Source organism: Phoxinus phoxinus, assembly GCF_949152265.1.
Source record: "Phoxinus phoxinus genome assembly, chromosome: 23".
Taxonomy (NCBI): Eukaryota; Metazoa; Chordata; class Actinopteri; order Cypriniformes; family Leuciscidae; genus Phoxinus; species Phoxinus phoxinus.
The window spans coordinates 6,379,957-6,405,084 of NC_136898.1; the positions used below are offsets into that span (position 1 = coordinate 6,379,957).

At 37.7% G+C, this 25,128-nt stretch overlaps 1 protein-coding gene across 2 annotated transcripts; it reads left to right on the plus strand.

Moving 5' to 3' along the window:
* The first annotated feature begins 397 nt into the window (after positions 1-397).
* On the plus strand, positions 398-24,695 carry bmp1b (bone morphogenetic protein 1b). 2 transcript variants are annotated; one of them, XM_079599912.1, is made up of 20 exons: positions 398-1,075; positions 5,955-6,065; positions 7,966-8,115; positions 8,391-8,508; positions 11,527-11,705; positions 11,876-11,981; positions 14,056-14,180; positions 14,912-15,027; positions 15,718-15,820; positions 15,958-16,074; positions 17,084-17,229; positions 17,468-17,663; positions 17,742-17,867; positions 19,601-19,764; positions 20,897-21,077; positions 21,428-21,553; positions 22,824-22,951; positions 23,069-23,282; positions 23,361-23,611; positions 23,688-24,695. In XM_079599912.1, exons 1-20 carry the CDS (start codon positions 940-942, stop codon positions 23,820-23,822), a joined length of 2,928 nt encoding a protein of 975 aa, XP_079456038.1. In that variant the 5' UTR covers positions 398-939; the 3' UTR covers positions 23,823-24,695. The 2 variants fall into 2 exon arrangements, with proteins under 2 accessions (XP_079456038.1, XP_079456039.1); XM_079599913.1 differs by having other exon boundaries at positions 482-1,075; positions 19,604-19,764.
* Positions 24,696-25,128: the final 433 nt, after the last annotated feature.

The window sequence follows — 25,128 nt, forward strand, 5'->3', positions numbered from 1 at the left end:
CAAATAGAATATGGTGCTGCTGTACAGAATGTTTAAGGTTAAAGTTAATGACTTTCCAAAAACAGTGCCTGAATCACTTTTTATATTGGCTACAAAAAAGCCCATAGGCGACTTAAAACAACTTTTTTTTGGAAACGACTATTTTTGCTTAAATCTAAATAACTATAGGCTATTAATAATAAATAACTTGCCTGTTTAAAAAAAAATCTCTTTGTATATTCTGAAATGTCAAAATTTTACCGAGAGCATTTCTGATGGGCTTCTTTTTACATTGGCTAAGATCGAAGTGCTTGGAGACATGCGCAAAACATGTAGAGAGCGTTTCTGATTGGTTAATAAAGCGTGGGTCGGCCTTTGCTGTTGAGATTTAAGCGCAAAATTAGTCACACGCAGAACGCGTTTCTCATTGGTTAAAAATAGCGCGGGCTGCTCACCTGGTTCTTCCTGTGCTATTGTATTTACACAGTCAGAGTCTGTCACAGAGACAGGTGTGATTCTTCAGGACACATTTCAGATAGCCTATAGGAATATTTTATGATGGCTATTAAAAAGAAATGGAAGACATTGCCACTAGGCTATAAGTGCAACTAACGAAATATCATTTGTTAAAATAGCGTCGGATTTGTGTTTTAAGCATTTTTGCTTCTGCTCTGCAGTAAAATGCACGAGCGAGCGCGTTCGCATTCTTCTCCCACACAGATGGACTCAGGACACTTTGAGTGCACTGACCTCCGATCTGTGATGTTTGTAAGCTTGGTGTTGGCTCTAGGCCCGGGTATTTGAGCGAATCACTGGACTAGAATAAAGGCATTGAAGAGAGCAAAGCCTCGCCTTCCCGGGAGCTCCCATTTTCCCAAGTCCTTCCAAGCTCCCACCACCGCAGCCCTCAGCTCTCAGCTCTCCGCCGGCTCCAGGTCCACATCCGCACTCATTCCCGTCATGAATTCCCTGTGGACATGTTTGCTTATGTTCAGTCTTCGGCTTTTATTAACGATCGCATTGAAAGTGGATTCAAACTATCACACAAGTCCAGGAGAAAGTGATGAAGTTGACTACATGGACCCATGCAAAGCTGGTAATTGCCTATATTACAGTCTATGTTTCTAAACTAAAAGTTTGTTTTGTTTTGTCTTGTTGCCGATGTTATTTTGTTTTCTTTAATAGCCTACTGTTTTGTTTTATTATTATTATTTGCTTTGTTTTGGTTACAGTTTGGTGATGTTTATATTATTATTTTTTGTTATGATTTAAAGTTGTTTTGTTTTATTTTGCTGTCGTGTTGCTTTGTTTTATATTTTGTTTTGGTTAACATTTTGTTTTATGTTTTGTTTAATCTTGCGTTATTTTGTGTCATTTGGTTGTGTTGTTGTTGTGCTGTGCTGTTTGTGTTGCTTTGTTTTGTTTTGTTTAGCTGTGTCCTGCAGGACAGCATGAGATCTGGGACAAGTGAATGGGATCCTGGTGATTCGGCACCTCCCCCTATCCCAACTCAGAAATCAGCATCCTCGGGCAGAGTGTGTAGAACTAAAATGTTTACAGCACGAAAAGCATTAGTTCGGAACCAAGTTTTGATGACCTGTAAAAGTTTAAACCCTAACGTGACATCTAACACAGACAAAAGCACCAATTCTTTGAGCTAAACTTTGTATTTGCAATAGACAGCAGATTAAATGTTTTTTGGACTATTAGAACTTCATTTAATACTAGTATGTTTACATGCCATTATGGTCAAACAGTGCTCTCTCTCTGTGAAACATTTTTCACAAGAAAAATAGCTACATATTCACTATTTATCATTTTCATTATTGCTGGAGTGCAAATTCATTATTATTACTATTATTAAATCAGCACGTTTTCCACTTGCTTAGAGGCAACGTTACTGAGCCAGTGGCCAAGCGTATGTGCTTCCCACCTGCTGATGAAATCATTAACCTTGTAGTATTGATTTTGACGAATTTAAAGGATAAATCATCCCATGATTTACTCACCCTTAAGCCATCAAGCCAGATATGACTCTCTTCTTTTAGACGAATACAATCAGAGTGATATTAAAAAATGTCATTGCTTTTCCAAGCTTTATAATGGTAGTGTATGGTGGTCCTGATTTTGAAGTCCAAAAAAGTGCATCTATCCATCATTAAAGTGCCCCACACGGCTCCAGGAGAGTAATAAAGGCCTTCTGAAGTGAAGCGATGCGTTTGTGTAAGAAAAATATTCATAAGTACAACTTCATAAACTAAAATAACTAGCTTCCGGCAGACGACCTACGCAAGTCGACTTGCGCCATAAGAGTAACACTTGACGCGATGCATGACGTTGGATGTCAGATGTAGGAGTATCGTAAGTTTAGACGCCTCTCGCGGTTCAAACGGGGCTTCAAACAAACTCAAGCTCCTCCGACATTTAAACGCATTCTCATCCTAGGGCGTCATATACTGACACTTTTGACAAATCGTCTACATCCAACGCACATGGCACCCTTTAGCGTCAATATGACATGCACAGTTATGGTTGGGTTTAGGTCTGGGGTAGGGTTAGGGTTAGACCGCTAGGAGGCGCCTTCTGGCCCATTTCTATCTGCGTCTCACATTGACGCTAAAGGGTGCCATGTGCGTTGGATGTAGACGATTTGTCAAAGCGTCAGTATATGACGCCTTGGGATGAGATCGGGCTGGACATTTCTCTTTAAAAATTCCCATTTTAGACTTCTAATTGGTGAGCGGTGTTTTGTTTTGCTCTATCCTCTGCGCTTCCGCGTTCGTCAATACGTCATGCGTCTGGTCGGGTTATTCTTTCGCCGTAAATCGATGTGTACAGCCGTCTGTCGGAAACTAGTTATTTATTTTCATTTAAGTTTTAAATATGCATATTTTTCTTAGACCATCGCATCGCTTCAGAAGGTCTTTATTAACCCCCTGGAGTCGTTTGGATTACTTTTATGATGGATGGATGTACTTTCTTGGACTTCAAAACCAGGACTGCCATTCACTACCATTATAAAGATTGGAATGACAGGACGTTATTTTTTTTTATATAACTCATATTGTATTTGCCTGAAAGAAGAAAGTCATATGAGAGAAGCGCTTTTAAAAAAAATAGTTGAAAGGCATTTGAATTTACATATTAATCATTTATGTTTCTGACAGGGGCTGCCTAGCATTTTGGACAACTGTTCATTACCCTCACAGCATGTAGTGGGCTTCAGGCCATTGAAACCTGTCAGGAATTTGGTTTGGCACAACCAGCATTAAATTGAGACCGTTAATTTGATGCTAACAAAGAGAAGAACTGAAATGGGAAATTGGAAGAGGAATAACTACTGCTGCCATGTAGCGGTAATGATTCGATGGACCAAAAAGAACAGATTTTAAAGGAATTGTTCACCCAAAAATGAAAATTATCCCATCATTTACTCGCCCTCAAGCCATCCTAGATGTATATGGCTTTCTTCTTTCTATAGAGTTGAGTTCCGGCGTAAGGGTGAAAACTGACGAATGTGGAAGCGCAGAGGATGAAAAAAAAAAAAAATGCCGGTCACGAATTAGAAGTGTTAAAGAAAAATGTCGGAGGATTTCAATATAAGAGAAGAGGAGCTACGTCTTGGGTCGCGTATGTGAAAATGGAGTCGTATGGATGACTTTTATGATGGATGGATGTGCTTTTTTTCAGAAACTCACAGGCACTATTCAATGCCATTACAAAGATAGGAAGAGGCAGGATATTATTTAATATAACTCCGGTTGTGTTTGGCTGAAAGAAAGACAGACATATACACCTAGGATGGCTTGGTGAGGGTGAGTAAATTATGGGATCATTTTCATTTTTGGGTGAACTATTCCTTTGAATGTGAAGGTCTGTCTTTGCATCCCTTTTGCTGAAGGGAATTGTTTTTGGAATGAGAAGAAGGGGAAGGTGAAAAGTTTGATGTCTTTAAAGGTTAACCTGAGACCTGGCAGTGTATTGACTCAATATGGGTGAAACGTTGAGAGATTTTGTGTCTGTACACTTTCAGTTTTGAGCAGAACAACAGTGAACATGGATTCTGAAAGTTACACATTTTCTCTCAAGCTGTTTAGACAGCAGATTTAAATGTAACCTTTAACTGGGAACTGCTTTACCTCAAAATTGGTGTGCTGTGACTTTCTTGTTTCTTCTTTGACACTCGGAGAACAGCGTGACAGGAAGGCGTGAGTGTATGTCTTTATATGCATGTTTATAGATTCGACAGCTTTGGGTGAAAAATTCAAGCGAGACAAAAACATACTCATATATTTTTTTGCTTTGTTTAGCAAATGTTTCAGGCTTAATAAGGTGTCCTGCCAGGCTGAAAATACCAGGGTAAAATAATAAAAGTGCTCCCTGCTGCCTCAGAGTCCTTACAACTATGAATTCTGCTGCTAGGTCACACATTCCAGACATGAATGTTCACAGCCACTCATGCAGAGTTATGATGTCTTTATACAGAATATAAAGGATGAAAACAATTAGTAGTAATAAAAGCCATGATACCAAAATAAGGTTTTATTGCATTTAGTTGACAAAATAAACTTAAATAAAAAAAAATGTCATAAAGATATTAGTTAATATATATATTTCATGGGCAAGCAGACCAACATTACAGATCATTATCTTCATATTTTGTACAATAAAATGTTCTCTAGAACGACAGGGTTCCATCTTCCTGATAACACACAAACTAGAGATATAACAGCTATTGACTATTTTAAAAGCCTTTCATTTTATTTTACGAACAAACTGTATGAAAAAGCTTTAAAGGGATAGTTTGAATATTGTCATCATTTACTTACCCTCATGTTGTTCCATACCTGTAAAGAAAGTTTCTTTCTTCTGTTGACCACAAAAGAAGATATTTGAAAGAGTGTTGGTAATGAAAGTTGATGGTAGCCATTGACTTCCTTAGTTGGAAAAATAATACTATGGAATTCAATGGCTACCATCAACTGTCTGGTTTCCATCATTCTTTAAAATATATTATTTTGTGTTCAGCAGAAGAAAGAAACTAATACAGGTTTGGAACAACATGAGGGTGAGTAAATGATGACACAATTGTTATTTTTGGGTGAACTGTCCCTTTAAGCTTTTACAGAAGGACACTTATTGATCTTTAGATGTCTGTGTTTTATGTTTTAACATTGTCGCTCTTTCATCCAACTAAATACATGTTTGCAAGAATGGTTTGTTAACCTAATCAACAGTTATGAAACTTTTCTTAGCTGCGAAAAACCTTACTTTTCCCTTCACTTATGGATTATATTTTAATATTCAGACAGATACATCCATTTAAGGATGGCGGTGATGACTTAAAGTTTAAAGCTCTAATGAATATAAAGGATTAAAAACCCAACAAACAAGAAAACTAACACCGAAATCCCAAAGCAGATTTGCGGGAGAGTTACTAGAATCACAAACTTGTTCTGTTAATACATAGGGACCATCCATGCAATTACTGTGCTGTAAGTCCCTGAAAAATGCAGAAGTGTCTGCTGAAAGGCTGCTAATAGGTTCTTAGAAAAAGTAACACAAATCCCTGTTCATTTAGATTTGTAAAGTGCCTTTTAAATCCCTCCATTTTAAAGCCACCGCACCTGCACTTTATGAAGAATGGCTTCTGCCTGCACAGGGTAGCGTTAATGATCAAAGCCCTGGAGCAAAGTCACTGGAGTCTTTTTCTGGAAGCTGGCGTTGGTGTGTGGTTGGCCTGTATGAGAGTTATCCTATTAAAATCTGAGTTGAAACTGGTATACAGGTTGCAGGTGTGACCCCAGAGCACAGATTTAGTTTTTGGGGACCTGTGAATCTAACAAGAGCCTGAAACTGGGCTGAAAGCTGCTTCTCATCATGGCGATGTTTCCCCCCCTCATCAGTCTCACAGGGTTGCATGTTACTTGACCTTGAGAAATTCAGCCGGTGATTTATTATCATCTTTTGTTTAGCTGCTTTTCTAGGGGACATAGCCTTAGATGAGGAGGACTTGCGCTTTCTTAAAGCGAACTATATGGATGCTACAGAGAATGACTCCTCTAACTTCCCTGTAACTGATTCAGGTGAGTACGGTTGCCAAGCACAGACTGCTATACCATACAATGATACTCAGTGCTGGGTAATAAGTTAACTGACTGCATGTAATCAATTGCATAATCAGATTCCAAATATTAAGTACTTGGGAAATTGGATTATATTACATTGTAAAATACTCTTAATCATGATGTATAGTTGTGAATCATCCAGTGACCTTCACTAATTATTGATTCTGGAAAACTGAAAAAACAAAAACAAAAACAAAAACCTGGAAGACATTGCCCGTTGTAATGACTGAGACAGATCAGACACACAATTAGGTTTTAGGGCACTAATCTAATTGATTACACTACAGACTACGGTTTTCCTCATGTAAATTATAATTGATCTAGCCAGCACTCATTATTAAATTAATGCGTAATACTTAAAGGGGTGGTAAAATGCCCGTTTCAAATTTCTGAGTGTGTGTGTGAAGTTTTAGCTCGAAATACCTCAGATATTTTTATATAGCAAGTTAAAGTTGTCACTTTTTGAGGGTGAGCAAAAACACAGCGTTTTGTGTCTGGCCCTTTAAATGCAAATTAGCTGCTGAGGGCGGAGCTTCAAGAGATTGTGTGTGTGTGTGTGTGTGTGTGTTAGCAGCTCCGATTACCTCACGCAGATACACACTAAAATTACAGAAACTGTTCTGCCTTTTATGTTTAAACGGAGTCAGACAATGATGGAGAGACTCAAGAAGAAGTGACAACATGTGGGATGCAACAGGACATGTTGTCGTTAGACACATTCAATAAAATTGAATCTGATGACTGGTTAATGCAAAAAGTGTGAATAGAGGTTATGAACATACCATTTTACTTTAAATCTAAATAGAAATTTAATCGCAAATGAATGGACAAATTGAGGGGCAAATCAAAGAATAACAAAATAATACCATTGCAGAGATGGCCACTCAATTTTCTGTTGCTATGTTATGATGACATTGAAAAGCAACAATGAAATGCACTAGTTGTGTGGGGAATAAGATGCATTTCTGCAGTTAGCCTTTTTTGGCTTTTGAAAAAAACTGTGTCCCTCACTGACACTGTACAAGCTGTGCCACTGACAGACTGAGCTCATTACAGCCACTGTGTAACGTTAGCACAATGCTTTTGAATGAACATAGTTAATGTAATCGGATGCCGTTAGGGACCGGATTGTAAACCTACAAGCGACAGCTTTCTGTGGTACCTGGTCAATGCAGGCACTAGGAGACTGTCTGTATACTGATAAGACATTCTGTAATAGAAGAAGATGTTTATTCATATAGCGCCTTTCACAGACATGTAGCTCACAAAGCGCTTTACATGAGTGTTTTATTATATTCACTTCTCACCACCGACATACATTCGCATACACAGATATCATTAATAGTCCGTTAGTATCCATAACTGACATAATCCACTGCAAAACTTCTGTGAATAGATACCTTTTTGATTTGCCTCGGGCTTTGCCTTCGGTTTGTTTTACCCTTCAAACGTGGCGGTGGCTTGTTGCTACGCAGGTCACATGATTTATGACGTAACGCAGACCAAGAGAATGGACTGCGTGTTTCTGGGGGCGGGGTTTATGTAAATTTTAGGGTCGGTGATGTCACTAACCCGTGAGGAATGTCGCGTAGTCCATACCAGACGTTTGTTGTAGTCCTTAAATAAAACGATTTCTTTAAAAGCTAATTTCTCCCTTTGCTTTGAACTTTGAGCGTTGTAACTTTGCAGATGTTGTCTATGCTCAAACAGCAACATTACACACTAACTAAAGTTAGAAAAGTGAAATCATACTCAACCACCCCTTTAATTTTGTGCAATCAGGCCTTTACAAACTTCATGGAATATTCTGAGTTAAGTAGACAAGTACACTTTGTCTGAAGCATTGTCTTTGCCCCAGCAAACAGATCTTCAGCTAATAGCAGTGCAAAGGACCCAGTTTTGGCCAACCGAAGCCTTCTACTACGCAGAAGGAGAGCAGCCACAGCCAGACCTGAGAGAGTTTGGCCGGATGGCATAATACCCTATATTATTAGTGGCAACTTTAGCGGTAAGGCCCCATGTTTTGTTTTTTATTTCATAATCTCATAATCATACCTGTACAGTATGTTTTTTTTTCCAATGTCCTAATGTTCCAGTGTAATGTAATTCTTCCAACTGCACTTAACATCATACAAAAGCTCTATTTCGCCGTAAGCTTAACACTAATCCTAAATTGGATTTGTAGTATTTTGTTAGTCTTATTATCCTAAATTTTCATTAGTAAGTAGGTGCTCAAAGTGTTATCTAGACGTCCTTTACTGATTTAAACCAAATGCCCTGTAGGCAGCCAGCGAGCCATTTTCAAGCAAGCCATGCGTCACTGGGAGAAACACACTTGCGTGACCTTCAAGGAAAGAAGCACAGAGGAGAGTTACATCGTCTTTACCATCCGGTCGTGTGGGTAAGTTCGTGTTCTGCGTTTCTTTGTAAAGAGACTACAGTTGCTCACCTTATTGACCATTCCAGTTTCTCCCTCAGTCCCCGATGCACAGAAACTCAGTCCCTGTCAGCAGGATATTCAACACAAAAAAAAAGACATTATTGTCTAACTAGACACTATTGCAGCTAGAACTGTGTGAATGTGTCTTTACAAAATCAATGTCTAAATAGCTTGGCTATTTGGTTAACATAATTCAGTTGTTTGTTTAATTGCCATTAAAGGATAATTCCGGTATTTAACACCTTGAGTCTATATTGTAGTTTGTTTTGGATGAACAAGAGTGGTGGACAACATTTTTTTGACAATGGTTCCTCTCTCGAGTTTTTGACTATAATAGAATTGGCCATGGACCCATTTAACATTGGAGTCAATGGCCATGTCCGAAAATGTCATTAAAACAGCCAATAATGTTCGTTTACAAAACTGTGCAACTCACCGAGTGATTAGTGATGTTAGTTGATGTTCCAGAAACAAAAAGTGTTGCGAAATACAGTTTCTGTCGTGTTTTATTCGTCATTTTGTAAAATCCCATTGAATTCTGTTGAAGGACTGAGTGCTCGTTAACATAAATGCGCTACCGGAAACGGAAAGGGGGCCGATTACATTTGGTCGATGTAGTCTTTTTGCTCGCTTCCGTTTCTCATAAGGCTAGCGAGCAGAGCAACTGTGCCCCGGGAGAGTAAGCGAATTCTAACCATATTGAAAGACGTGACCACTGACCAGTGCAATATGAAGTTGAACTCGACTGTGACCGTGAGTGTCCCGCGAGACATAAACATCGGTTATCGCCATCAAGTGGTCGGGAGTGTGCTAACGCTTCAGATTCAAATATTGAGCGGAAGTTACACGGTTGTGAAGTGTCTAAAAAAATAGTTCCACTATAGCAAAATAAACGGATTGGAATCATATATTGTGACGATATATTGTTTATAATCATCAACGAACACCACTAACCACTCGGTGAGTTTAACAGTTTTGTAAACGAACATTATTGGCTGTTTTAATGACATTTTCGGACATGCCCATTGACTCCAATGTTAAATGGGTCCATGGTCTATTATAGTCAAAAACTCGAGAGAGGAACCATTGTCAAAAAAATGTTGTCCACCACTCTTGTTCATCCAAAACAAACTACAATATAGACTCAAGGTGTTAAATACTGGAATTATCCTTTAAGAAGGTAAATGGTGTCAATTGTGATTAAAAACATGGCTCTGTTACTTTCCAGAGTGACCACACATACATACAATTGATATAATAATACAATAATTTTAATAAAGTTTTAATGTAATTATACAATCCTAAAACATTAGATTTTCGTTTTTTGCCTAGTAGATGATATAACAGGCTAAAAGGTCCCCTAAACCTGAGCCATACACTATTGTTAAAAAGTTTGGGGTCAGTAATAGTTTTGAATTTTTTTTTTAAAAAGTCTCTTGTGCTCACTAAGGATACACTTATTTGATCAACAAACAAAAAAAAACACTATGTTTTTATAGCACTGAATGAATGATTGACGTGGAGTGTAGTAAAAAGATGGACCTTGCTGAAGTTTTCATGGCGCTAACAGCCATGTCACTCCACCGCAGTTCCCAAGAGCAGGCCATGTGCCGCCTGTGACAAAAACACCCTTGCTTTGGGTTCAGTCAGCACAAAGCCCTTTTTCCTCAGATCCTGACCTCAAGGTCTGACCGACTATAGAATTTGCTGCATTCAGCTCATTGTGTCTCACAATAACTCAAAAGGCTGAAGGATGAACGTAATTGTTGTCATGCTCGATGGTTCTCAGACATCTTCTCCTCGTTTGTTCAGACAAACACCCACTGATTACATTCAACAATGCTGTATATGTTTGGTATAAAAATATAGTAAAACTGTAAATTGTATTTATTATATTATATTATATTATATTATATTGTTTACTATTTTTATATATTTTAAAATGTAATTTATTTTCAGCATCATTGCTCCAGCCTTCAGTGTCACAGAAATCATTCTAATATGCAGATTTGCTGCTCAAGAAACATTTGTTTTTATTTCATATAATATTTAACAGTTGTTGCAATTATTCCAGTGTGTAATGAATTGAGTAATAAATTGAAGTAATTTGATTACTTTTCCCTTGAAAAGGTAAAGTAAATGATTGCTCTTTTTTTTTTGGTTGTAATTTAATCGTGGTTAATTATGATGTAATAGCATTACATATTGTATAGACTATTGGACAATTCCATATAAAACAATTAAAATTGAACGTCTAATGTTAAAATGTATGTTTTTTATGTAACCTTCTCCATTTAAATGGCAAGAAGAAGATTTTTTGCAATTTTATATTTATTTGAAAGAATTAAAAGCAGTTTCATGTCTATCCTTGGATTGTTCTACTGGTTGAGGTTGATTTAAGATTTAGAAAATAATTAGCAATAAGTAATTTAATATTAACACTTACACTGTTGAAGATGTAATTAGTAGCTAGTAATTAATTCATTTTTAAAGTTACTTGCCCAACACTGGTGGAAACCATGATACATTTTTTTTTGTAGGATTATTTGATGAATAGAACACATCATTCTCTATAGGAAACAGCTGATTGGTTCCCTCTGTATCAGTAGCCAATGAGTTTGCAGTTGAACCTTCAAATACTTCCCCAGCTCCACCTGTAGATCTGCTATGGGTAATTCATGTATGCTATATTGTACAGCAACAGTATGTCTTACTTGCTCTTCAGCAGCAATAACAGCAGCAGCAGCGTAGCAGATCTATTCTGCCTTGACCAAACATATCAACACTGTCATATCCATTAAATCCATTACTAAACGCTCCAAGAGTTGTCGTGACAGAAATGACTTTTTAAACGGTAGAGTAGCTTAATCTGAGAAGAGAAGAAAGTAAATATACAAACATTAATTTGACTAATTTTACCAATGCATCTGCTAAATATGTTCAATAGTGCTTTCTAACCCCAAGTTGGCTTCTTTGCAGGTGCTGCTCATTTGTCGGGCGGAGGGGTGGAGGTGCACAGGCCATATCTATCGGGAAGAACTGCGACAAGTTTGGCATCGTGGTGCATGAACTCGGACATGTCATTGGATTCTGGCACGAGCACACACGACCCGACCGGGATGAACATGTTAATATATTTCGAGAAAACATCCAGCCAGGTACAAGAACTATCTGGAATGATGACATTTCATACTTCTGTTTGTTTATAGTTGCTACTTACTTACTAACTTTGTATGCATTATACTATATTTAAAATCCAGAATAATACGTAATTGCATGGGATTCAGTGGAAGTGTTTGTGTGATGGAGCCTGTGTTGCATTTTACAGGTCAGGAGTACAATTTCGAAAAGATGGAGCCAGAGGATGTGGACTCGCTCGGGGAGGTTTACGACTTTAACAGTATCATGCATTACGCCAGAAACACCTTTTCCAGGTTTTGACTCATAAGCATTTAATGCACTTGTACACAACTAGATATTATTATTTTAGAGATAATTGGATAATATATAACATACGAATAATTACCATTTCTGCTAAACACCACTTCAGTCTGATTATCCAGCCTCCCATTGACACTTTTATTATATTCTGTGTGCTGATTGGATACTCATTGTTATAAAGAATGATAAATATATTAAGAAATATAAATAATTATATTTTATATATTATATTATAGACATGAACTAACAATAAACAACACTTCTACAGCATACAAAATATAAATGTCTACACTAATTATAAATGACAGGGACATCATTGCATGTGTTAGTGTCTTAAAGTCTTGGCGCTCTCAGCGACTGCTGACTACGGTAACCTGTTGTTAGTGGCTTGAGGATGGAGAGGCAGACCGCTGCTCGTTGTTTAGGACAAGAGGAAGGAATCCAGACAGGGAGCCAAGGCTGAAGTGCAGTTAGGCTTTTGGTAGTGTCCTTTGGTCTGTTCTTTTGTGTTTTACAAAACTTCTCTGAATTAACCATGTTGAAAACCTGCAAACAGTTTGGAAACAGTGAGGCTAATTCTGGTGTAGTCTTAAACAGAACAAATTCATATTCAAGGTTGATGTGGTCAGCTTCTGTAAAAGTCACATTATTCTACATTACTCGGTCAGGGTTCCCACAGTAATGAAAAATTCTATTATTTTATTTGTATTGTTTATGAATTGGTACTGTTCTGTTTTCTAGTTTGCTGAAAGCAGACCTAGTTATTGCTCTTTGTGTGGAGTAAAAAAGTTTTTTAGTTTGTTCTTTTTTAATAAATCAGTTAAAACTATTTACAAACTGGTCTGAGTGATTCGCTAGAAAATCGGTCTGAATCTAGGAATCTGGCATGGTTTCTCTCTGATTGTTATTTTTTAGTGTTTTGGAAAGTGGCCCCTGTCCTATGGCCTCTCAACTAGGAATATTCACATTGTACGGTTTTACCTCCAGCATTTTGCAGTCAGGGGATCCTGGAACTAGGCCAAAATAAATAAAGCCCTTCCAGGCTTTTTGTCCTGGACAATTGCGGGGCCGGAGTGCTGTTGTGCTCTGGCATGCAGGGTGGGCTCCAGGGAGTCGGAGTCTAGGGAGGCAATGCTTTAAACTCTGCTCTGACCGCTCTGCGTCCGCATGCTGGCCATTCAGGGTGCTGTCATCATGGGAACTGGTGAGAGTGAAGACGGCACAAGCCAAAACCTGTATATATTGGGCAGATATCTATCAAATATATGCCATAGGCGGATATTTTAATTTAGGAATATTGGCATTGGACCAAGAACCAAATCCGCATATTAGAATGATTTATGAAGGATCATGTGATATTGAAGTAAGGTTATTATCGTCAAATAAACTAAAAATATTTTTGTTATTCAAAATAAACGTTAACTGAAATAAAATATAATATTTCAGCTAGTTGGCAAAGCAATGTTGTTTTTTCACATTTTACACAGTCAGGACTATGTACATACACAAATTTTTTTTTTGACACACACACACACACACACGGAACAGACATCTTGCAAATATTCACAAAATTGTTTGTTTGGGTGTTGATTTCAACTTACTTTAAAGGGATAGTTCACTTTAAAATTAAAATTCTGTCATCATTTACTCACCCTCAAGTTGTTTCAACCCTGTATTAATTTATTTCTTCTGCTGAACACAAAGAAAGATATTTTGAAGAATGTCAGTAACCGAACAGTAGTCTGTACCCATTGACTTCCATAGTATTTTTTTTTCCTACTATGGAAGTCAATGGGTACAGACTACTGTTTGGTTACTGACATTCTTCAAAATATCTTTCTTTGTGTTCAGCAGAAGAAATAAATTAATACAGGTTTGAAACAACTTGAGGGTGAGTAAATGATGACAGAATTTTAATTTTAAAGTGAACTATCCCTTTAAGATGAAACAACTTTTTTTTGTTTGCAGTACATTCTCCCTGCTGCTGTATCTTAGATCCTCTAAAAGGTTTCTGAGAATCCACTTGTGAATAATTGGGAAGTTGTTGTTTTTATGTCTGAAAAATAGAGGCACCTATCTTGACACCATGCTGCCAAGGTATGAGGTTGATGGAGTTCGACCTCCCATCGGACAGCGGACGAGACTGAGCAAAGGGGACATCGCTCAAGCAAGAAAATTATACAAGTGTCCAAGTAAGTGGGCCTTCACATCCCAGTAGGGCTGTGCAATCATTCGTAATTGATTTTCATTTTCGGTTTTTGCTTCAAACGATTACGTGAATGTAAATAGTTGAGAAAGAAAATGTGTGTTTAATAGTATATTGGATCCATGCATTCGGTCTTAAAGTGACAGTAGCCCAATACTACTGTTTTAGTCTATGTCGTTAATGTTAATCAAACAACAATTTTTTTTATATGAAATCACTCACTGCTCTTGAATAAATAACTTTTATGGTATTAATAAGGATTCATCTATGTTTAATGTATACACTGAAGACTATGCAGTGTTATTTTATTTGATTGTACCATTACTTATCTGAATACCACTGTTACATCTTTCTGAAAAACTTAACTTAAAGCACAGTTTATTTAACTTGTTTTTGTTCTGTTGTATTTATTCGTCGTTTTTTTCTTTTTTCTAACGATAATTGAGATAGAAATTGATACATTTGAATAATATCTAAAATTACTCTGATCATGAAATCGGCCATCTATAATCATGTTAAATAATTGTGATTTCAATATTGACCAATATCTTTTTGCCTACATCCCAGGGATTTTTGTACTGGTTTCAAAATAAAAGCATGATCTATAAAACTGACCTTACCATCTCCAAAACTCCTACTGTTTTCCGATCCGGTTAATCTGTGGTCAATCATCTGTGAGTTTCTCTCAATGTGGTTTTGACTCTGGTTCGTGCACAGAATGTGGAGAGAGCCTTCAGGACAGCACTGGCAACTTCTCCTCTCCTGGGTTCCCTAACGGATACGCCGCATATATTCACTGTATATGGAGGATATCGGTCACGCCTGGGGAAAAGGTAGAAGAAATTCACATAGAATAGACATTTTTCAGTCAGTAGAATAGTATTTTATTACTACTTTGCATTACACACAAAACACACACACACAAAAAAAAAATATTTGGAAAAGCATTTATATCTAAACTTATAATATACACCACCGTTCAAAAGTTTGGGGTCAATACGATTTTTTTTATTTCTGCAAGTTGATTAAGAGTGGCAATACGATTTTTTTTTATTTCTGCAAGTTGATCAAGAGTGGCAGTTAAAACATTAATACTGTTACGATTTCCATTTAAAAAATATATATATTTCAGTATAATACTTGTTGAACTTTGTATGCTTTAAAGTATCCTGAAAAAAAGTATCACGATTTCCTCAAAAATATTAAGCAGCAACACTGTTTTCAATGTTGATAACAATCAGAAATGTTTATTTAGCAGCAAATCGGCATATTCAAATGATTTCTGAAGGATCATGTGACACTGAAGATTGGAGTAATAAATTAGATTTTAAAATGTATTCAAATAGGAAACATTTCTTTTAAATTGCGAAAATATTTCACATTATGAATGTTTTTACGTAAATGCAGCCTTGGTAGAAACATTCAAAGACATTGCAAGAATCTTACAGACCTCAAACTTGTCAACGGTAGTATAAATAACCTTCTTCTGACTCCCAACTTCTCTCTTTCTTTCTCTTTGTTAGATCGTTCTTAATTTTACCTCAATGGATCTGTACAGAAGTCACTTGTGCTGGTACGACCATGTGGAGATCCGTGATGGATTCTGGAAAAAAGCACCTTTGAAAGGTTCTCATATTTATTAATATCATTTATGTGTTGTTTTTGTATTAAATGAGTTTTAATGGCTTTAGGATTATTGGAAAGAATCAATTCAAGAATCAAATAAAAACAAATGTTTTAATCAATTGGTTCTTTTGGTTCAGGCCGTTTTTGTGGAGACCAGCTGCCCGAGGCCATCGTCTCCACTGAGAGTCGACTGTGGATTGAGTTCCGCAGCAGCAGTAATTGGGTGGGGAAAGGCTTCTCTGCGGTTTATGAAGGTATAAGTCCGCTGACTATTCGTCTCAAGTCTAGTTTATTTATAGAGCCCTTTCCACAACAAAGCAGACCAAAGGGCTGTACAGTTAATAGCAGTCTACAGATAATAGCACATAATAATAAAACAGAACACAAGACAACAGTCAATAGTAACAAAGACAAACAAAAATAACCAAAAGCAGCGAGGAAAAGACATAACATACACATAAAACATAATACAACTGGCAAAATTGATATTTTTAAATCTCGATTGAAAACACATTTGTTTTCTATGGCTTTCAGTTCTTGAAATTAAGGGTGCAGATCTAATGTTAGGTGGAAGGGTATTCTACAGTCTTGGACAACAGAAAAAGCCCAAGCTTTAAAAGAGAGTTTTAGGAATTGCGAGAAGTAAACGATTAAGTGATCGTTGAGGTCTACATGAATTCATATTAATTAAATTAGTAATAAATTCTTCTTTAATATATTACCAAAACTGGGGTAATATGCTCCCTTTTTCTAGTATTCGTGAGGAGCCTTGCAGCCGCATTCTGGACTGAGCAACACGCGTGAGTTTGACAGCTGCCTGTCAGAGTGTCGTTTTTAGGATTGTATAATCTTGTAAAAGAAATGGACAAATACAAGCAGTGTGTGGACAGTGCACAGTAAAAGGGTACAGCGTGTGCGCAGCTTTCATAATACGATACATACATTTAATTAACTTTTTTTATTTTTTATTCTGCAATTTTGCACCCCGTCCAGCAGATGGCGCCCCAGGTGGCCGCCTGTGTCGCCTGTCGGCAAAGCCGGCCCTGCTAAGGGCAACAAAAATAAAGAAAACAAAATAGGCCCCAAAATGGAGCCTTGAGTAACTCCACAGTCAATATGAACTACAGAGGAAGACAAATCCCCAATCCTTACTGAAAAAGACGCTTCCTTCAAATAATGGGAAAACGATTTTAAGACCATTAACTGAGAAGCTCATCTGCCCATCTGAACAGTTAATGTGTGATGTCCTATCCATGGTTTCAGCTATTTGCGGAGGTGAAGTGAGAAGAGACAGTGGACAGATCGAGTCACCCAATTACCCTGATGACTATCGGCCTAATAAAGTTTGCACATGGAAGATCATCGTATCCCAGGGGTTTCATGTGGGCCTCATCTTCCAGTCGTTTGAGGTAGGGTACATGAATCTTGCTTTTTTTGTTTGTTATCGTCATGCAGTATTCTATAACTAGCCTCAGACAGCACTGTAACAGAGTGTCTGAAACCACACAAATATCACAAGTGCTTATTAGCAGGATGACAGTCTGAAGCATTCTTGTGTTGTTCCTCATTGACTTTTCTGACAGAGAGATGTCATGGGTAACATTTCTATTACGATGCTTTCCTCATGAGCTGCTCTTTCACACTCAGATTGAGAAACATGACAACTGTGCTTATGACTACCTGGAAGTGCGAGACGGTGATTCTGAGAGCAGTCCTCTACTGGGCCGTTTCTGCGGCTACGAAAAGCCAGATGATGTCAAAAGCACCTCCAACCAGTTGTGGATGAAGTTTGTATCTGATGGTTCTGTGAACAAAGCTGGGTTTGCAGCTAATTTTTTTAAAGGTGACACTCCTAAATTGCATATTGACCTCTTTACCTACTTTTGTGACCTTCTGACCTTGAACTTTGCTTGTAATGCAGAGATTGACGAATGCTCCAGGCCTGATAAAGGTCACTGTGAGCAGCGCTGTGTCAACACCCTGGGCAGCTACCACTGCGCCTGCGACCCTGGTTACGAGCTTGCCCCAGACCGCCGAAGCTGCGCAGGTGATCCCAATTACCTGCTCATGTAAAACGCACAGCAATGTGCTGAAAACCATGCAGAATACCCTAGTTATATCTACTCATATATATATATATTTTTGTTATTTAAAGAGCATTAGTAATATGCGCCTATAGGCTGGTGCACAACGCGCGTACACTCTGCTTATTACACACACAGGGACGAGCAGCAGCACACAAACTAGCCAAATATTACAAATAAAAGGATCATAATGTAAAAGATTAATATTGTGTACATAAAGATATGGTGGGCTTGTCCCGTAGATGGTCTGCTCGAGTGCTTTAAGCTCGTGCACGAGCAGATCCGTTTTCTCGCTAGAGATGGCGCGAACGCAACTGGTTTTTAAAGGGAATGGGAGATAAGCCTCTTTACGCCCAAAACACACCCTAAGTGCACTTGCGCCGTGCGCTTTAGGCTATGCGCTTAGATCGTTAAAATAGGGCTTAAGGTCTTTATCGCTGAAAATGATCCCACTCCGTTAACGCACAGTCATATCCCATTTAGAAAAGTTCAACTCAAACTTTAGCTTGACGCAATTAGTCACGAGTCACATGAGAGCCAATGCCATTTCAGAATCAAAGCTGACGTAATGCTTCATCTGGCAGAAATTTTAGAATATGTTCAGGACGGATCGGAGCTTTACGGCTGAAGACAGTGAACGCTTTTGGGTCTGTTCCTCACACAAATAAATCGTTTGTCTTTGGTACACTTGGAATAATTGTACTGCTTGAATAAATTGTGCTGTAGATGTATCTGCCCGTTAAATCCTGTGTTTTATATTATATAATATACACGGTTAGGGGTAGGGGGTTGGGTTACGTGCTCAAAATGTCTAAAAAGTAAGTTGAGTGAGAATGTGCTGGTTCTACCTGTTATTCTCAGGCCTTTGTAAACTAAACAGACTGAAATCAGACCTGAAGTGGTTCCCTTTTAACAAATAACTGATCAGGAAAACCAGTGTGGTAATTATATTCCAGGTAATAAGGGACCATTTCATTCACTGCTCTCCAATCAGGCTTTGAGGGTTTTCAGAGTGGAAACCTACTTTTCATTATATCAGTTTGTTAGGTTTTAACTGCAGTCAATGTATTGGAAAATTAGAACATGAACACTGAAGTGGGGTGACATGAGGCATGAATGGGAGAAATCATGGGGCTTGAGATGTGCTGTTACTTTTCCAAGTGATCAGACTTGGAGTCAGAAATTTTCGTATGCGTTTTTTCGGATTTGTCATTCAGGGGCTCTGAATTGTCAAAACCCCTCTCAAAATGTTTGCTACGAATGCGAAAAACGCGGAAAGTCAAACCCGATCCAAACATTTTTATGACGGACAAAAGTGTGTAAACGTGATTGACACAACCGTGAAGTTGTATTTATTTTTTAATGCGTGACAATTTTGGATGAGAATTTGGATTACATGGACTATTTACATTTAAAAGCCATAATATGTTTTCATACAATTGGTTTATTGATGCTTGCATTCAGGTTGCTTTATATCTTTGACCAGCTTTGATGTTTCTGGCAATGGAAAAGATAATAATTGAGTTGTTGAAAGGAGGAAAATATCTTCTGAAAGCCTTCAAAGGCATGCTTGTTTGGCTAGTCAGAATATTTGTGTACTAAAGTTTAACATTCTGGGTCATGTGTATCTCTTTGCATGTTGGCTTGCCACAGTCAATCAAGCCAATATAATAATGACTTCTCTATCTGATCCCAGCAGCAGCCTGTGGAGGATTCATCTCCAAACTCAACGGCTCCTTCACTAGTCCAGGATGGCCGCAGGAATACCCGCCCAACAAGAACTGTGTGTGGCAGCTCATTGCACCTGTGCAGTACCGCATCACGCTGCTTTTTGACACTTTTGAGACTGAGGGGAACGATGTAAGTTGACGTTTGACTTCGATGTAACTTTTCTGTATTTACGGATATGACGAGACTAGGGCTTCCCTTGACTAAATATTTTTCTAGTTAACTAGTAGTCGTTCATTTAAGCCATTAGTCAACTAATGACACTTTTATACTAATTTAAATATAAATAAATATTTACTAGGGCAATATATAGCCTATCCTGCACTCAAGCAGAGGCATAAAGCTTACTGTGAAGCACCAGCAAAAGTATTGATTATGGATGTGTCGGAAAAAATAGCAAAGAGACATTTTTATTATTTATAAATAAATAAAAGTGTGTTTATTTCTCTTTCCCTGCCAGCATTTTATTTTATTTCATTTTTTACGTTGCCAGCCACCGCCGGCGTTTTTGGTAATTACTTTGTATTACAAAATACTTTATTGTTTGAATATCTGAACATGCAGTTTATCAAAAGAAAGAACAGAGCCTCTAGCTTTTTACAACACAACCTGTTTTATCCTAGCTTCCTGCATTCTTTTTACCAACACCTGAATATGGGTAAGTTTCATAAAAAAAAGCAAAATTTTTAGCAAAAAGCTGTGAAAATCATATTGTCAAAGACTTGGTCCAGATGGGATTCAGAACGATGCTCAAAACACAGATGGAGTAGATCAAGTCCATCAACACCCTTTATGCTTGCACAGTCCTGTAGCTCGTCCTGGGTCGACACATTTCATTCCGTAACATTAGGCAGTTTTGATTTATATGCTGTTTAATGTTGGTGATCATGTTATGATTACATAATGATATCAGCTGTTTCTGCATCTTCTTTGCGTGTTTTGATCAGGAGATACAGTACTCTTTCAGAAGATGTGTAATAGCGCCCTCAACCGTATAACAGTAAAAACATAGATTGCCGGTAATTTCCGTCAATGGCAGGGAAAGAGTTAATAAACTAGTGTTTTCTGGCAGTATACTGTCTATATATATATATATATATATATATATATATATATATATATATATATATACAGTATATCAATATTATATATTGATTATGATTAACTATTTGTTTATTTAAATGTTGTTCATTTTGAGCAAAAAAAAGTTGTGAAAAGTTGAAGAAATGCGAAATCTATTCATTGGTTGTCTGTCTGTTTACAGGTTTGTAAATATGATTATGTTGAGGTACACAGTGGTTTGTCCACTGACGCCAAGCTTCATGGGAAGTTCTGTGGCACAGAGAAACCAGAGGCGATCACGTCCCAGCTCAACAGTATGCGTGTTGAATTCAAATCCGACAACACTGTGTCCAAGAGAGGCTTCAAAGCTCAGTTCTTTTCTGGTGAGCATGAGAATTGGTGATTTGCGTTTGTCTTGTCAGCTAACGAACAATATAAATGAGTTTCAGACAGTCTCGACATTCTTTTCTGACAGTTTCTGACTCTTTTAAAGAATACTTTCTAAAGGTTCTTGTACTGAACCCAGAATTTATGTCAAGCTGTCCGTCAGTTTGTAAATGCATACATTTACAGTAATGCACTTACAATGGATGTCTGTGGGGAAATATGGAACTGTCAAGTTTCCTTTAATAGCCTTCATGAATGTTGTAGACTCGTCACTGCTATTTATATAATTGGTCGTGTCAATCAACAAACTACAGAATAAACTACAGTTCCTCTTTTTCTCTGGCAGACATGGATGAGTGTTCTAGGGAGAATGGAGGTTGCCAGCATGAGTGTGCTAACACGTTTGGGAGCTACATCTGTCAGTGTCGCAGCGGCTTTGTGTTGCACACCAATAAACATGACTGCAAAGAAGGTTCGTCTTTACATCACGGCCAAGCGTTCTTGTATTAGAGGCATTCATTTGGCTGGAGGCATTTATTTGACATAAATTGGACAAAATTAAGTACTTCAAAGCTCGGTATTCTTTTTGAACTCCTACAGATGCAGAGATTAATGTTTTTTGTGAAGGGCCGTTTAGTTTTTGCTCCAAGGCTGCCCTGAGTACACAAAAAAACATTTCCATTTGCTTTTTGTAAACTCTTTAAACCTGAAGTTACGATTACCGCTTAACTACAATATGTAAAAACATTTTCTAACCTCTTACAATAACAAAGGCGTAGGTTGATGACGCAGTGATAAGCGGAATGATGGGAGTTGCTGTCATGCTGATGGATCTAATAATGTTTATGGATGAGTGAAAATATGCATATTTGTTAACATGACTGTGGTTGGTATGAAGCAGGTCGCGATTTGCTAATAAGAGACATATATCAGCGCCACACGCAAGTCCCGCGGATATAAGGAATAAGGACATTTCATTCTACCGAACTACCTGCAAGTGATCAATGTGTGTGTGTATGTATTTATATATATATACATATATTCATGCTCCCCCGTGAGAGATACGAGACCGGTGCGTCGCGCCTCACGCCATCCTTCCAAGGCCCTCGACCTCGTCCTGCTCGCCACAGTCAAATTTTCAACAATTGTTTTTCTCTTTGTATTGTATATATCACTATAGTACAATATGATCCATTTCAAATCTATCTTATAAACAAGTTATGGCAAAAAGTAAGGTCAAAAGTAATCTAAAAGTAATCAGAATAGTTTGATTATATTACCAAAAATGTGTAATGGGATGGGCAACGATTAATCACGATTAATCGCATCCAAAATAAAAGTTTGTGTTTAAATAATATATGTATGTGTACTGTGTATAATTATTTTGTATATATAAATACACACATATGCATATATATATATATATATATATATATATATATATATATATATATATATATATATATATATATATATTAAGAACTATTTGCATGTATATATTTATACGTAATTTATATTATATATAAATATAAATATTTTATATATAAATAACACATTTTTCTTAAATATATGCATGTGTGTGTATTTATATACAAAATAATTATACACAGTACAATTTTCAGTACTTACAACTATTAAAACAAGATATAATTTCATTAAGCTTTCTGAAAATATTTTCTATGCACCCTTTCCTTAGTTGAGGATTCACAACAATCATCTATGTCCTGGTTTTGTGTTTTTAGTGGGCTGTGATCAAGCCATTACCAGTGTGTCCGGTATCATCACAAGTCCAAACTGGCCTGATAAATACCCCAGCAAGAAGGCCTGCACATGGACCCTATCCACCACCCCAGGCCACCGCATTAAACTTGTACTTGCATCATTCGGCCTGACAAAATGAGTGGTTAAAGATACAGTATACACTAGTAAACCATTCCACCAGCTCTGTTTGTGTGGCGGTTAATCCGAATTGTATTCTCTCCCATAGGCTTTTGAAGAGATTGACATGGAGGCTCATCAGGAGTGTACATACGACCACTTGGAGATATATGACGGCCAAAATGGCAGAGCGACCACTTTTGGACGCTTTTGTGGGAGCAAAAAGCCATCGCCGGTCATTTCCAGTGGTAACACTATGTTCCTGCGGTTCTCCTCGGATAACTCGGTACAGAAAAGGGGTTTTAAGGTCTCTCATTCAGCAGGTATTTCTCTCTATGAGTGGTCCTGAGGTTCTCCGTGAATGTTTGATTTTGGCTACCGATAATCGTCCTTGTTCTCAGAGTGTGGCGGTAGTCTGAAGGCGGAGATAAAGACCAAGGATCTGTATTCCCACGCTCAGTTTGGTGACAACAACTATCCCGGAGCTTCAGACTGCCATTGGGTGATCTCAGCGGAGAAGGGCTATGGGGTGGAGCTCATCTTCCGCACCTTTGAGATTGAGGAGGAAGCCGACTGTGGCTATGATTACATGGAGCTGTTTGATGGCGCTGATGTCAAAGCGCCCAGGCTGGGACGCTATTGTGGATCTGGGGTAAGCTTGAGATTTTTGTTAAGCCAGCATAAGCACACAAATCTAAACATTTATGCGTCAATTTTATCCTTTATAGCCACCAGAGGAGATCTATTCAGCTGGTGATGCCATTGTCATCAAATTTCACTCGGACGACACCATCAACAAGAAAGGTTTCCATGTTCGGTACACAAGCACCAAGTTCCAGGACACCCTGCACTCTAGTAAGTGAGTTGTTCAAGACAGAAGAGCTCCTGTGCACCTGTATTTTTGAAGGCACTCGAGACCTCTTGCTCCCTCCCCTCCAGAATGCAAAGAGTCCTAATGGTGCCAAGCCCTTATGTAGCCTTTCAGCTATAAAAAGCAGAGATGACAATCGTGATGTAGGGATATGGCAAAACATTTTTGTCGTACTTCAAAGGATCCATTGTATACTCTCTAGGAAATGGAACATCAGACTGGCAGATATTATTAGTATGAAGAGCTTTGTTGACTGCAAGTCAAGGAGGATGGATGAATTGGTTTCAAAATGTCCCTGATGCACTTTAGCCTCCCAGAGATCTCTTCCATTCCTTGAAGGCTAGAATCTTAAAGACTTTTAGATGTTTCTTTTATTTTAAAAAATAATTGTATTTTTATTTTATTGCCACACATCTGGGTAATTGAGTTTGGAAATGTATAAAATATCGAACAATCATACTTACAAGGATTATATTTTTTGTAAAAAACAAAACAAAAAAACAATTCTAGCACTATTCCTTACATGAGAGTTGTACATGATTATTCAGACTTCTAAGCTTAAATTATATTAGTAAAAATAGATCTAGTGCAACGTTACCCACTCACATGTTGCAAGGAATAAAGTAAAGCAACAATGAAGAAGGATCCAGATAATTCAGCAACACTTCAAAAGTATAAAGTATATCAAAGAATACCAACACGGTTCGGCTTGAGAGCCTCCCCTTAGACTTAAATTGTTTGCCATTTGAAATTGAAATTGTCCATCTGAAGCAATGAACTGTTAGACAATGTTAATGTGACTAATAAACAATTTGAGATGACTAAAGGTTTGTATTGCTCTTTTGCCTTTGTGAATAAAATGAGCTAGGATCATCAGTGAGTAGTGTATGAGTTAACAACCTTTACCAGGAATCATGATCTTTTGAAACTAGGCTACTAGGCTAAGTTTTTAACTGTTATAGCCTATCTGCAGTGAGACAACTTGGCAAAAAAAAAAAAAAAAAAGAGTTGTCAGACTGGACAGTTTTCAGCTGGTCAGGCCCATAGACTGCAAAAACAAAACGACTGTAGAAAAAGGCCTGTAGAATTTCATGCTCAATATAGCTCGGCCGCAAGTGCATTTGTTGCATTTATGGGTCATTTAATGCATAATAAAAATATTAGTGACAATTTTGAATTGTTAATTTTTATTTTATAATTTCTTTCAGTAAACATCATTAAATGCTTTGCTTCCGTTGGGAGATACCGTAGTCCCTCGTAGTCGCGTCTCGCACAACAGCAGTTTCAGTTTTTCTGTG

Bases quoted from the DNA above. Each gene is read 5' to 3' on its own strand.
- bmp1b (XM_079599912.1), top strand. From the start codon at position 940: ATGAATTCCCTGTGGACATGTTTGCTTATGTTCAGTCTTCGGCTTTTA. The intron at 8,116-8,390 runs GTAAGGCCCCAT...AATGCCCTGTAG, and splicing joins TATTAGTGGCAACTTTAGCG to GCAGCCAGCGAGCCATTTTC. The intron at 17,230-17,467 runs GTAGGGTACATG...TTTCACACTCAG, and splicing joins TCATCTTCCAGTCGTTTGAG to ATTGAGAAACATGACAACTG.